Source organism: Homarus americanus, unplaced genomic scaffold (assembly GCF_018991925.1).
Source record: "Homarus americanus isolate GMGI-L3 unplaced genomic scaffold, GMGI_Hamer_2.0 scaffold45698, whole genome shotgun sequence".
Taxonomy (NCBI): domain Eukaryota; kingdom Metazoa; phylum Arthropoda; class Malacostraca; order Decapoda; family Nephropidae; genus Homarus; species Homarus americanus.
This window is the reverse complement of record NW_024735554.1, coordinates 8,151,100-8,164,585: the sequence shown is the minus strand read 5'-3', so window position 1 is coordinate 8,164,585 and position 13,486 is coordinate 8,151,100. Positions and strand designations below refer to the sequence as shown.

Here is a 13,486-nt window from a genome sequence, read left to right as displayed (position 1 = left end):
TGAAAAAATAGACACACTGAATATAAAAACACAATGATAATGATATTAATAGTAACTAGTAATAATAATAATAATAATAATAATAATAATAAGGATGAAAATTATAATTATCATACCATTTAAAATAACAATAAAAACAATAATAAACAAAACAAAATATTCACGAGAAGAAACACAAATGAAAATAATGAGAAGGAAGAGAAGAAAAAGAAGATCAGGAAGGAAACACTAAAGACGAAGAGTTGATAAGTAGAAAGGACAAGAAAATACCACCAACTGGTTTTGTCTCCTTGTGTGTATGTTGAGAAGGCGAGAGATAGGGATAGATAATGTAAATATATTTCTCGCTCCGTAAAGACAATGTCACTCCACAAACACCGAGGGAAGGTTCCATTATGAAAGGAAGTATTTCTAAAGATATCAAGACCTCGTTTAATCTAATTATCTACTCAGAAGCATAAAAGTAAAGGTAAATATGTACTTGTAATTTTCTCATGATTAAAATTCATTTAGTGTTTTGTTCTATATAAAATTAATTGAATATTCACAAAATCCCTGGCAATGGGTAGGAACAGTAAGTACGTGTTATGTTATCGTTATTATAATATCATACAATGGCGTTTTAACCGAAATTCATTGAATAACAACAAACACCTTGCCAGTTTACGTTACTTTCTATGGCCTGTTTGAAATAATTTGTGACTCACAAGCACGAAATTCCCACAAAAGATTGCCAAACTACATGAAGCCTCACCGTGTAATACACTTCCTGCGGCCTCTCTCACATAATATCTTTCCTCCCACTAACAAGAAATACAGTACCTACTAACACACACACACACAATATATATATATATATATATATATATATATATATATATATATATATATATATATATATATATATATATATATATATATATATATATATATATAAAGCAATTTACTTGACCATACTGTGAGTACGAGTTCTAATAGAGTAAATGTTACCAGAGGGTACAGTGAGTTAAGAGACTAAATTAGAGCATTTACTGGTAAGAAAATTAATCATATCTGAAATATATGAAACTGGAAACTTTATAGCTAAAAAGGTGGGTAGTGTGCATCTTTATACAGCAGTATAAAGACTTTTGAAAATAATCAACATTTCGTGACACACTCTGCAAGATCAGGTGATCGAACGGTGACGTCTTTGGCCAGAAGTGAATGACCCAGAACAAAGAAACTCTAGTGTGAGGCTGACAGGCGGCTTATTGTATGCCATCTGGAGTGTGACGACGCGTCCCCTGGAACCAACAATACTGCCGGTGGTGAACGATAAAAAGAGTTAATATAGAGCAAATAGTGGAGTAAGGCGCTAAGGCCATAGAACAGTGATTAATTCATAACAAAAACTTAAGGTCAAACTTTTCATCTCTTGCTCTGATATACCACCAACCATAGATTAGTTCTCTATATACAACAACTTATATATACATCACATAAACTTAGCTCCTTAATACACTTCTTATGACCGCCTTAACATAATTTAAACGTAATTAGACACCCAGAAAGAACCAAGTAAAAACATGCAGATCAAACCACAATAGACCTCGCTCTTTAAAACTAATTACGGAAGAATCTCACTAAATCTCATTCTTGGCGAGATCTAGTGTTTAAATAAAAATACATCCAGGGAAAATATTAAAACAAAGTTATTCTGAGTCTGTTGGTGGTGGTGATGGTGGTGATGGTGGTGATGGTGGTAATGGTGGTGGTGGAGGCAGTGGTGGTGATGGCAGTGGTAGTGGGAGTAGTATAATGGTGTTAGTGGTAGTGGTGGTGGTGATACTGGTTGTTGTAGTAGTAGTAGTGGTAGTATTAGTTGTAGAAAGTAGTAGTAGTAGTAGTTATAATGGTGGTTGTGGTGGTGGTGGTGGTGGGGGAAGGAACAATAAATCAGGGTTGAGTTCTGGCTGATAAAATGGTTTTAGAAAAGTGTGGAGTTGTTATATACGGGTGTGTGACGCCAATTAGTCAACAAGATTGTGTTGACGAGATGCGGGTAGTTGGTGGTTAACGAAATGCGGGTACCTGGTGATTAACGAGATGCGGATATCTGGTGATTAACGAGATGCGGATATCTGGTGATTAACGAGATGCGGGTACCTAGTCATTAACGAGATGTGGGTACTTGGCGTTTAACGGGATGCGGGTACCTGGTGGTTAACGAGATGCGGGTACCTTGTGGATAACAGCATAAGGGTGACTGGAACTAGTTAACAAGATGCGGTCTTTACAGTACTTACGCAAGCACCAGCACACACACACACACACACACACACACACACACACACACACACACACACACACACACACATATATATAAACAGACAGACACACAAACCAGATCGAACAAGACAGCATTAGAAACTTTATCCCTCACTCAAGTTACACTCTGCCTAGCTGTCACTCTCACTCACCTTCGCCCAAATGTCTCTCTCTCTCTCTCAAGTCCTCACTCTGCCTACCCCCCCCAAAAAATCTCTCTCTCTCTCTCTCTCTCTCTCTCTCTCTCTCTCTCTCTCTCTCTCTCATAATTCCTCACACCCTCTCCCTGTCTAAAAACACTCACTCTCACTTTCTCTCTCCCTTTACATTCCCTCACCAACACCCTCTCCCTCTTAGTCTCATCTTTCTCTCACAGTTCATTGTTCTATTGTTCACTACTCTCTTTGTCTCTGTCTTTTTTATCGATGTTTCTCTCTGTTTTAACTTTCTTTTTCTTTGTGTATTTCTTTTGCTTGTTTCTGTCTGTTTCTCTGTTTATTGTGTTTCTTTGTTTCCCTCATTGCCTATCTGTATTTTTCTATCTCTCTCATTCTCTCTCTTTCCATTTAAAATTATCTCTTCCTCTCCCATGTCTCTCTCTCCTTCCCTCGCTTCCTTTTTTTTCAACAATCAATCTCTCTCCTTTTACTTCTTGTTCTATCCATCACACTTTCTCACTCTTACCTCTTCCGATCTTCTTCTCTTACTCTCCCTATCTCTCCAACACTCATCCTCTCTCTCTCTCTCCAACACTCATCCTCCCTCTCTCCAACACTCATCCTCCCTCTCTCCAACACTCACCTTCTCTCTCTCCAACACTCACCCTCCCTCTCTCCAACACTCATCCTCCCTCTCTCTCCAACACCCATCCTCCCTCTCTCCAACACTCACCCTCCCTCTCTTAAACCACAGCTCTGCATGATCATAAGTTACACGCTGTCATTCAATACCAGCAGCTTATTGCATGTTGTGAGATGTTACAAAATTGCATGAAAACAACAAATGGTATTCTATCATGAATTCTATTTCCACTGGGTGTCGTATCTGGGCTTTTGCATATGAACAATTGCGATTGGAAAAAGGTTTTAGATAATAGATGTAACAGCTCTCTCTCTCTCTCTCTCTCTCTCTCTCTCTCTCTCTCTCTCTCTCTCTCTTGCCTAAAACTAATATATACAGAACTCCCGGTAAGATATAACCCTCTTGACAACATTGACTCGTGATATAAACATTTTTACCGTGAGATATTGTCCTGTTGAAGCCTCCTTGTGGCCTTTAGAGTCGCATCTGTCCCTCCGTCTTCATGTACCGACACTCGTACGTTTAGTTTTCTTCTATATTATACACAAACGTTAGAGATGTGATTTTCTCCTTGATATATAAACGCCCATGAGGTCAATTTGGTCTAGATTCACAAAAAAAAAAACATAACATAACATAACGCAACATAACGCAACATAACATAACATAACATGAACTGAACTGACTTTACCTAACGTTGCCTACTTTAACTTCACTTTGCCTAACATAACCTAACCTAACTTAACCAATCCTATCCAAACTTCACCTAACCCAAACTAATCGAACGTAACCTAATATGATCTAACCGATTCTAACTTGCCCATAACCAAAGTCATTCCAAATTAATCTAACCGTATCTAACCATCTTTATATATAATCTAAGCTAAACCAACACATTCTAACATAACCTAACTTTCTGAGATCAATTTATAACTAAAAATATAAGACAAATAGCTTTTCTACCATAATTCATCTTCGTTTTTAAGTCATAGTCATAAAAAATTACAGAATTCACATTTAGATAAGAAAATAACAATTCTAAACTGATTTAATGTTCATATTGGTTTATTGACAAAAAGAAACCCACACTTGGAAAATGTTGCAGGAATTGTATAGGAGAAACACAGTATAAAAAACATTTAATCTCAAGATGTCGTCCACCTGAGATCTCTGAAAGGGAACTTCAAGGAAAAGGAGCCTAGGAATGTAACGAGATCCAATCCTAATTTCGATTTTATTTTTGACAGTATCAGAAAAATACTATTAGTTCTAAATAGTCTGTAAATATTATCAATGATGGGGATTTTATCTCGTATTATTCTCACTATGTGTCTCGGCACTGTATATGGTAAATTATTGTATATTTTAAAGATGGAAGTTAATTACTTGAGTATGATAACTGGACTTAGCTATACTAGTACTCAAGGATTTAGTTCATCGTATTCAAAGATTTCACACATTATTTTTATGGGTTGAAGCCATTGTGTCCAGAGGGTCAATAATTCATCGTACTCAAGGGGTTAATATATCATAATCAATAGACTTAGTCATCGTACTCAAGGTATTAAGATATCGTAAGCAATACAAGAATTCATCGTACTCAGTGTTGGCAACATACTGGACTCAAAAAGGATTATAACCCCATTACGAGCTCGTACTTTGTTCCCTGAGATACACCGGCTAGGTTACGACCACTTGATATTGGAAATATATTATCTCGAGTGTTCATTTATTGTTGAAGCGTATAAATGGTGTAAATTATTTAAGTGTCACATAGAGGGTATATTAGAACACGAAAAAGATATATTTTTAATTGGTTGTGTTCTAAGTATCTCATAACAGGAGTAATTATTCTCAGGTAACAAGCAATAGGAAATTTTGTACTAAAGTGAGAAATGAAATACAGAATTTACAGCCTTTTCAGACTACTATTGACTCCTGGCCTGGGAGTCTCTGGTGTAGCCACTTTATATCGAGTTGGGATCCTATCACAGTCGACTCACGAGTTCCAATTATTTTTATCTGAATCTCTCTACGGTCCATAAGTTTCTCTCTGCAGACGCCCAGAACTAAGCCGTGACTCTTATATTTCTCTCACAAAATCATTATTCTCACTTCTCGTTTGCAAAGTCTTCATTTTCATAAGTTTTTGAGTGAATCATTACCATTCTGATTAGCGTTCGACTCAAACGTCAACACATTGGTTTTTTGTGCTACGTTGTCAGTGCCTCAGGTTTAATATTTAGAGTTTTTGGCCAGGACTGTCATTAATTTGCTTAATTTCCGCCAGATGTTCCTTAATTACCTTAATTGTTCAGTGTAAAAGTCATCACTTCGGCAAATTTTCGCCTGGAAAGTCGTCTGTTTATCATTTCCTCATAGGGTTGTCACAATTATGACTCTAGTTTGACCCGAACGTCAGTCAATGTATCCACGCAGAGACGAGGAGCTGCATTATTCAGGTGGTCCAGCTACTGACAGCATTAGCAAAACGATGGATTATTTTCGTTGCCAGACGTAAGAGATGTGACATATGATGAACAACAGTCGACTGTATTTGCAATATGAGCTTAAGCTGATGATCTGGCCATTTATAAATTCAGTCATAAAGGTAAAAAAAATAATAAGAGAAGCAAATGGATGGATGGATGGATGGATGGAGATAGAATGCAAACAGGTAAATAGTTGGATAGAAATAAGGGTAAATTCATAGGCAGTTACATAAGTATATAGACCGTTAGGTTGATAAATAACTAGATAGATAGGCATATATACAAATAATATATAGATATCTAAGTAGGAAGATCGCTCAAGAGACAGAGAGAGACAGAGAAAGGTCATTTACTACAGCAAAAACTTCACCTGTCCCTCACTAATCAACCCACATTAACGAAAGCAGAACCAACCCACCATTGAACCCCCCCACCCCCACCCCCCCACATCGATAAAGTTACCAAGGAATGTACCATAAACTCGTGACTACACCTTAAACATCTTTCGTATTGATCCATCACACACTTTACGCTCATTGAGAATTCACGTAGCCACACCCCAGCCGAGGCAATATTTACCTTCAGGGGTGTGCCTGCCGGAGACACTCAGGCCACGGCACAGGTGTTCTCAAGGGAGCATTTTACCTCGATAATTCCCGCTGTGAATATCCCACGTTGCGTCGATGGAATGGATGCGGGATACTGTATATTGAATTATTCCGATAGCAAGTTCAAAAATAAAACGGAGTAATATGGAGATACTGCCAGATGCGATGTGAGTAAAATGTCGTAGTTTCAGGTGAAAATTGGTAAAGACAGACAGAGAAACAAATAAAGAGAGAGAGAGAGAGAGAGAGAGAGAGAGAGAGAGAGAGAGAGAGAGAGAGAGAGAGCACCCTAAGAAAAAAAAAGAGGCAATTTTCCCCCACAGTTTTACCATCGTTCAGCAGGGGCCTTGGATATAATATTGCAGTATTTTCAACTATCGTGGCAGTGAATATCTGAATACATTGTAGTCGTACATTGCTCTCCTGCGTGTAAGAATTTCTGAGATCGGGAAAATTCTGTCTGTCTGTCTTTCTGTCTGTGTTAGCATATGCCATTATCTGTCTCACTAATGGTAAGACAGATGAGAGAGAGAGAGAGAGAGAGAGAGAGAGAGAGAGAGTCTAAAAAACCCAATAATGTGATTTCTTCTTTCTCCTCCTCCTCCTCCTCCTCTTCACCTCCATCTTATCCTCTCCTAGGACATAAACAAGCCCTTGTGTTGGACATGTCTATGGTTAGTGGGGTAGGAGGAGGAGGAGGAGGAGGAGGTAGGGAGAGGCGCCCTTTGAGACATATTACATCATCGGTCACGCAACCATCGGCACAGCGAAGGAAGAAGGAAGATACATAGAGGAAGATAGAGAGGGAAGATATAGAACACACGAATAACAGTGAATAAGGAAATAAAGAAAAAAAATATGATCCAAAACGTAAAAGACATGTAAAAAAAAAAACAATAAGAAATGGGAATAGGATATAAGTGAAGAAATAGAAGATAATGGTGAGGATAAAATCATAAAAAATAGATGGGAAATAGATGATAAATTATGATAGGGAGAAAATTTGGGGGAATTAATAAGAATTGTAGAAAAATAGAGAAGAATAAAAATATATATAAAAGGTTAATGGTAAGAAGAGAAAGGGATAGCATAGAGCAGGGAAGTAATAGGTAAAAGGAAACTACAATGGGTTAAAATAGGGAAAAAGTAATGGTCTGGTAATAAGATAGAGTGGGGGAAACACGAAGGGAAATTAGGGGAGGATATGACCAGTAGGGAATTATAAAAGGGAGTGAAAGATATGTGAAGGGAGAGAGGAAGGGAGACGAATATTCATTAATATATATCAAAGATTTGATAGTAAGAGAGAGAGAGAGAGAGAGAGAGAGACGTTTTAAAGCCCTTGTAAGCTCTTTTGTTCCTTTAAATATATAAACTAATTATAATTTGTTGTTTCATAGCGTCGAGTGTCGCTCCAGTTGTTTGTAAATAAGTTTCTGAATTTAGATATCTCTCTCTCTCTCTCTCTCTCTCTTCTCTAATTTACTCCTATTTCCCACTAATTTGTATATATTTCTTCATTATATATATATATATATATATATATATATATATATATATATATATATATATATATATATATATATATATATATATATATATATATATATATATATATATTTATAAACCTCTATCCATACGTCTTTCTATATCTCTTCCTCTCTTTCTCTATCTACCTACTAGTCTCCCCACATGTCTCTTTCTCTCATTCGGTATTATATTTTCTCATATATTTTTCTTATTTAATACGTCTCAAACTTTTTATCTGCATCGTCCCCCCAAAAAATAAACCAAATAGAAACTAATGTTGAAGAGAAGAAATGTAAGTGGTAAAAGAGTTTTGTACATATATGAAAGCAAAATAAAATTGGTAAAAATACGAAATAAGGTTCAAGCTAAATTCTATTGTCAGGAAAAACAACTTATCAAAATGCGTACAAAGTCTTTTTTCATCTCATAAGACTTAGTTAATAAAGCACTACGTAAATCACAATAATTCCTAAATGAAAAATCATAATCTCATTGCGTTTTGTCATTAAGTAAAATATATCTCTAAAAGAGTTTTAATAAGCAAGGCTGTGTACGTAAACAAGAGTGTTATATGTTGTTGTTCTTAAATGATATACTGTTAGGGTGAGAAACATACAGTAGAGTTAAATGTAAGGGAGATTCTGAAATGGTTTAACTTCGGTGCAGAATCATCCACTTCTCATCTCACTGTCCATACAGACCCTAAATACATGACGAATTCTGCAAGAACGCTAAGATCGGAAGTGGACATTCTGTACAGAGGTTAAACTATTTCACGTTGGAGTCGACCAACTCTCTCTCTCTCTCTCTCTCTCTCATTTATCTATACGTTGCTAACCCATCACGTTTCATTTATCTTCTGGCACGACCAACGGAAGTGCAGTTCGGCTTTGGCTTCGTCGACATGATCCGTGTGGGTTAACAAGGTTCCGTGTTATTGTGTGTATTTGTATATGAGCGCGTCTTCAATATGTTCGTGTGTGTGTGTGTGTGTGTGTGTGTGTGTGTGTGTGTGTGTGTGTGTGTGTGTGTGTGTGTGTGTGTGTGTGTGTGTGTGTGTGTGTGTGTGTGTGTATGTGTTTCAAAACCTCTTGTATGAAACAAAAATATAGAATACAATATTGAAAGAAGGAAATGTTTCGCCATTTCTTAAAGAAAAAAGTCACAGAAATGCAATTTAGAAAGGAAAAGAGATTTGAAGTGTGTTGGAACACTGATGTGAGAGTTGACGAGGACAATTTATTCGACCTGCGTGAAGGTTGTTAAGTAAAAGAAATGTGTCTGTTGTCTCACGTGGAAATTTAGGGAAAAATGAATTCAACTTCCGCTCCATTGCAGAATATGTCTTGCCTCTGTGATATTGTTGTTTTTGTGTAATGATTTAAATTGGATGAAAGTTGTGTTTTATGAGGAGGAGATGGTGAGAGCTGGCTGGTAGAAGGAGCAGGAGGAAAAATTCTCTCACTTATTCAATTATTTAAGAATGACGTTCATACAGCTGACACAAGCAGTACCTGAGCTCACTGTAGATACTTAAGAGCAAAACATTCCTGTTGAAGAGAATAATTTGCCCAGACTCTGAGAAAATTTGCCGTTTCTGAATAAATTACTTGACTTTAAAGTTGAAAAAGAAAAGGTGTCTCTTAAGTCGGACAGTTTATGAAAAAATAAACTTCAAATTACTCTCGAGGACGTGGTAAGTTGTTGCCTCCAAGTGAATAATCTGAATGTAAATATCAATATGAATAAAAAAAAATAAAGTATCTCTTCTGCAATCTGGAGATGTCTTAGTCCTGGGAAAAACTAGAAATAAAGGCAAATATATATATATATTATGAAGAGACCTTGAAAAGATAAAGGTATAACTTTTTTTGAGGAAACATTGATACTAACAGGTAACCTCTTAGGATGAGAACTGGAAAGAATAATGTCTCTCTCTTCCGACGATAATTTGATAAAGGAAGATGTGTCCATTCAGAGAAGAACTTGAAAGGAAGAGGATTCTTTCTCTTGTGAGGAGGACAATTTATGACAACATCCTACGACAAACTTGGTTCAAGAGGACAATTTGCCTGAGTCTTGTGTGTGTGGGGTGAGTGAAGTCCTCGGGAGTACCAGTTAAAGGAACAGGAGGGGGGGGGGAGGCCTGACACACCTCCCACTTAATTAACAAGTCACGCGTCCCTTGCCTGGCCCGCTCGTGTCCACACATATCACTTGTCCTGTGTGTGTTGTGTTGTGTTGTGTTGTGTTGTGTTGTGTTTTAGAGGCTGAGGGAGAGACGAATGGAAGGGGATATGAGAAAGAAAGAGGGGTGTTGGAGAGAATTCAAGAAAAGGAGGGAGAACGGAAAGAGGTCAATGGAGGAAGAAAAAGTGATGGAATAAACGAAATAAACGAGAGAGAAAACTTACTTTTGATTAAGTTAGACAGCGAGGCGTCAGAGAACCTCCTAAGGTCATGTAAAATGAAAGAGTCATAAATGTTATTCTCAGCTGGCGTTATAGATGAAGCAAATGGCGGTGTTTCCCATGATAAAAGAGGACGACTTTGGGTATAAACGCGATCATTATTGTTAACGAGATTTTCCAAATGACACTGCCGTTCATGGTGGTGATATATGCAGAGAGTAATGAGATATCTAATGAGCCATCGCTGTATAATTTTGACATGATTGTATTACATATATGACATTATGGCGTGTATAATTAATATATATATATATATATATATAAATAAGCCGTAGTGCCGAGCGTTCTCTTGATGGTAGATAAACTCACAGAAGGATCTTGAGCGAGGTAAAAACGAAGAGTTAATGCTTAAATAAATCGTGTTGTTGGTTTCCGGAGCAGCTGAGCTCTGTACTGTTATGTTTCTGGCAAGGTTCCTCCTCCAGGGAGCCAAACACAGGAAAGCTTTTACTTGGTTGATGAGATCTAGTGTCTGCAGTGTGTGTAGTTCAAGAGTGCCTGCAGGGGTGATCGTCACTCCTTTAGTAATAAAGAGTTACACAACATTGGGTTTACCAGCGGTGCCTCTGGAGAGCCTCCAACATTACACCTTTGGAGGGAATAATATAATAAAAAACTTTATTTCAGGCTTTAAACAATGGTACTTGGAAGAGGCAGCAGACAGTTCGTCTTTGAAGGAAAGATGATAATGCAAACTTTTATCTCATAACGTAAGTAAAGATTTTATTCCCGAAAAGTCTCAAAGGAACTGGAGCAAATAAGACAAAGTTAACTTTTAACTCAATAACAAGAGAACAACAGCTCCTTCGAAAAGGTTTGAACCTTGTGATGTTTAAAAGGGAAACATAAACAGGCAAACTTTTTATTTCATAGGGAAAACCCACCGAAAATTTTGGTCAGAAACTATGAAGAACCAGAACGGCGTTAAATCTCTAGCGTGGCGGGAGATATACAGCGCTGTGTGTAGCCAGACAATAACAGTTACTGCACTCTCATGTCTTCCGCAATAAAGTAAATAAACGAGTGAATACCGGGTAAAGAATGGCCTACGAAATTATTTAAGAAGCGGCAGGATGTAGAGACGGCTTGATGTATTTAAATGCAAGTGAGAGAGGTTCTCCTGTAGTGACGTGCTGAGTTAGAGAGAATTTTTCAATATGGCAACTGCACATGATGTAGGTGAGGAGAACGCTCTCTCTCTCTCTACCTGCTATGTATTAACTCCTGCTTGTCATATGCTCATTAAGCCAAATCTTACATCTCTTGTATATTGTAACATACGTCCATATGAATCATATGCCATATATAGATTCCTAGTGGCAGTACTTGGTTATTATACAAAGACTTACAAAACATGGATGAACGCCACGCAGAGTACAAGAATGTTCAGTATTTATGTATTCATATATTCATGTCAATATTTCTGTAGGGAAATTTCCTTTTGTATTTCACTTTAGAATATAATCGGTTTTTTTTTCTTTTTCTCCCAATCCCAGGCTTGGCTCGGGCTCTCTGCAAGCGAACAATTCCAGGATGTGTCGGCAACGACTGCACAGAGTAAGTGTACCTGCCACCTGCCCATCAGGAGCTATTACACCTTATATCTAACACATCATTCCATTATCTTTTCTCCTGGCAATCAGTATTACTTTTATTACCTCTGTGTCTTGCTCTTTTTTATTTCTCCGTCAGCGGATATTTTCTTCTACTAATCAGAGTCGTTTAGTCTTATTTTACCTTTTTTTCGGTCATTCAGTGAGTCCTTCAGTAATACAAAGTCTTAGTGTTCTGCAATCAAATAACAAATTCAATAATATAAAATCTTAATTGTCTCTAACTAATCCGTGTTGTTCTATCCCACACACCTTATTTCCGCCTCTCAACCAATATCTTTCAACACCATTATTTTTTCCTTATTCATCCCTGCCTTCCAGTGGGCGAGTTATAACCAATTAATATTGTTTATACCATAGGCCTATTAGTACCTGTCCTAATATTCACCTATAACCTGTCTTATCCTACGAGCCAATTAGTGTACCTCGAAGATGTTCGCATTCATACCTTAACGACCAATTTAAGGGATAAACACTGGAAAAAGATAATAAAAAGAGACAGTGAGACAAAAATACGAAAGAGCAGATGAAGAAGAATACGAAGAAAACGAAAAAAAGAAGAAGAAACAGTATAATAATTCCACTGTTCAATCAACTTCAGTCACCCAGAAACCTACGTATTGGGTCAGAGCGGCATCAGAGACTTGGCCTTAACAGGTTCCCTCGACGTTGAAATTACGGCATCTAGCGTTATCCTGCGTCAGGACGTGACTTTGCGCTTATTAATAAACGATAATGACCGACCGTACGTGAGAATCTGTATGTAAGCGCCGTGCTAATTGGCTAATGGTGTATTTGCTCACGGAGTTACCAATTATTGTTTTTTCCTAATTAGTTTATTTTGTTCCTCCTTTATCGAAAATTTAATGGCCAAGGTTGATATAATGATGCTAATATTCTCGACAATAAATATTTGGACAACCCAAATCATTCATACGTTAAATCCTTGTATTGTTGTAATATTACTGGCAATTTACTTAAGGATAAATTACGCAATTCGGACCTGAGAAACTGGCTATAAATAAGCTCGTCGTTGATTGGTTAATTGGATATGTCCTCTCGTAGTTCCCAATTAATGTGGGTTTTTTTCATTACATGTTCTTTCAAAACTTAGAGGCAGTAAGATTGTTTATCGCTGTAATTCGTATCAATAAAACAATACCAGGTGTTTTTGACCTCTTATTTGTTCGTGAGTCTTTGATTAGTTAATGGTCTACTCGAACTTACCAATAATTGTTTGTGTTATTTGTTTATTTGTTTTAATTTATTTATGTGGAATATTTATGTTACATTAGTTGTGGTGATTAAATCCTGTACAGGGTTACTATATACTATAACCACCATGTACTACAGCTACCTTGTTCAGTCCACGTCACTTATAAGCCACACAGACTGGCGGTCTCGAAATTCCTAACATACAACTTTGCTGGGTGCATCCCTTCCCCACCCCACCTCCAGAAACACACAGACCAGGCAATTAATCGGTGGTCAGCTAAGGTGTAAATCAACGCTTACCCGCAAACTATCAACACGTCCAATATTGCCCAATAAGGCCCTGTCATAATTTACGCTCTCACACTAATACTGAAATAAATCCATCGTGTCTGTGGCGGACGGACGGACGGACGGACGGACAGCATCATTGCTGTATACTGTATCCC

General features: G+C 37.3%; 1 protein-coding gene across 1 annotated transcript in view; it reads left to right on the top strand.

Annotated features, from left to right (window-relative positions):
* Nucleotides 1–13,486, top strand: part of LOC121871477 — a 180,025-nt gene that overhangs the window by 74,025 nt on the left and 92,514 nt on the right. Inside the window, exon 2 of the mRNA XM_042373825.1 lies at nt 11,709–11,769. Within this exon, the coding sequence (XP_042229759.1) occupies nt 11,709–11,769 (61 nt within the window). The remainder of the gene's footprint in view (nt 1–11,708; nt 11,770–13,486) is intronic.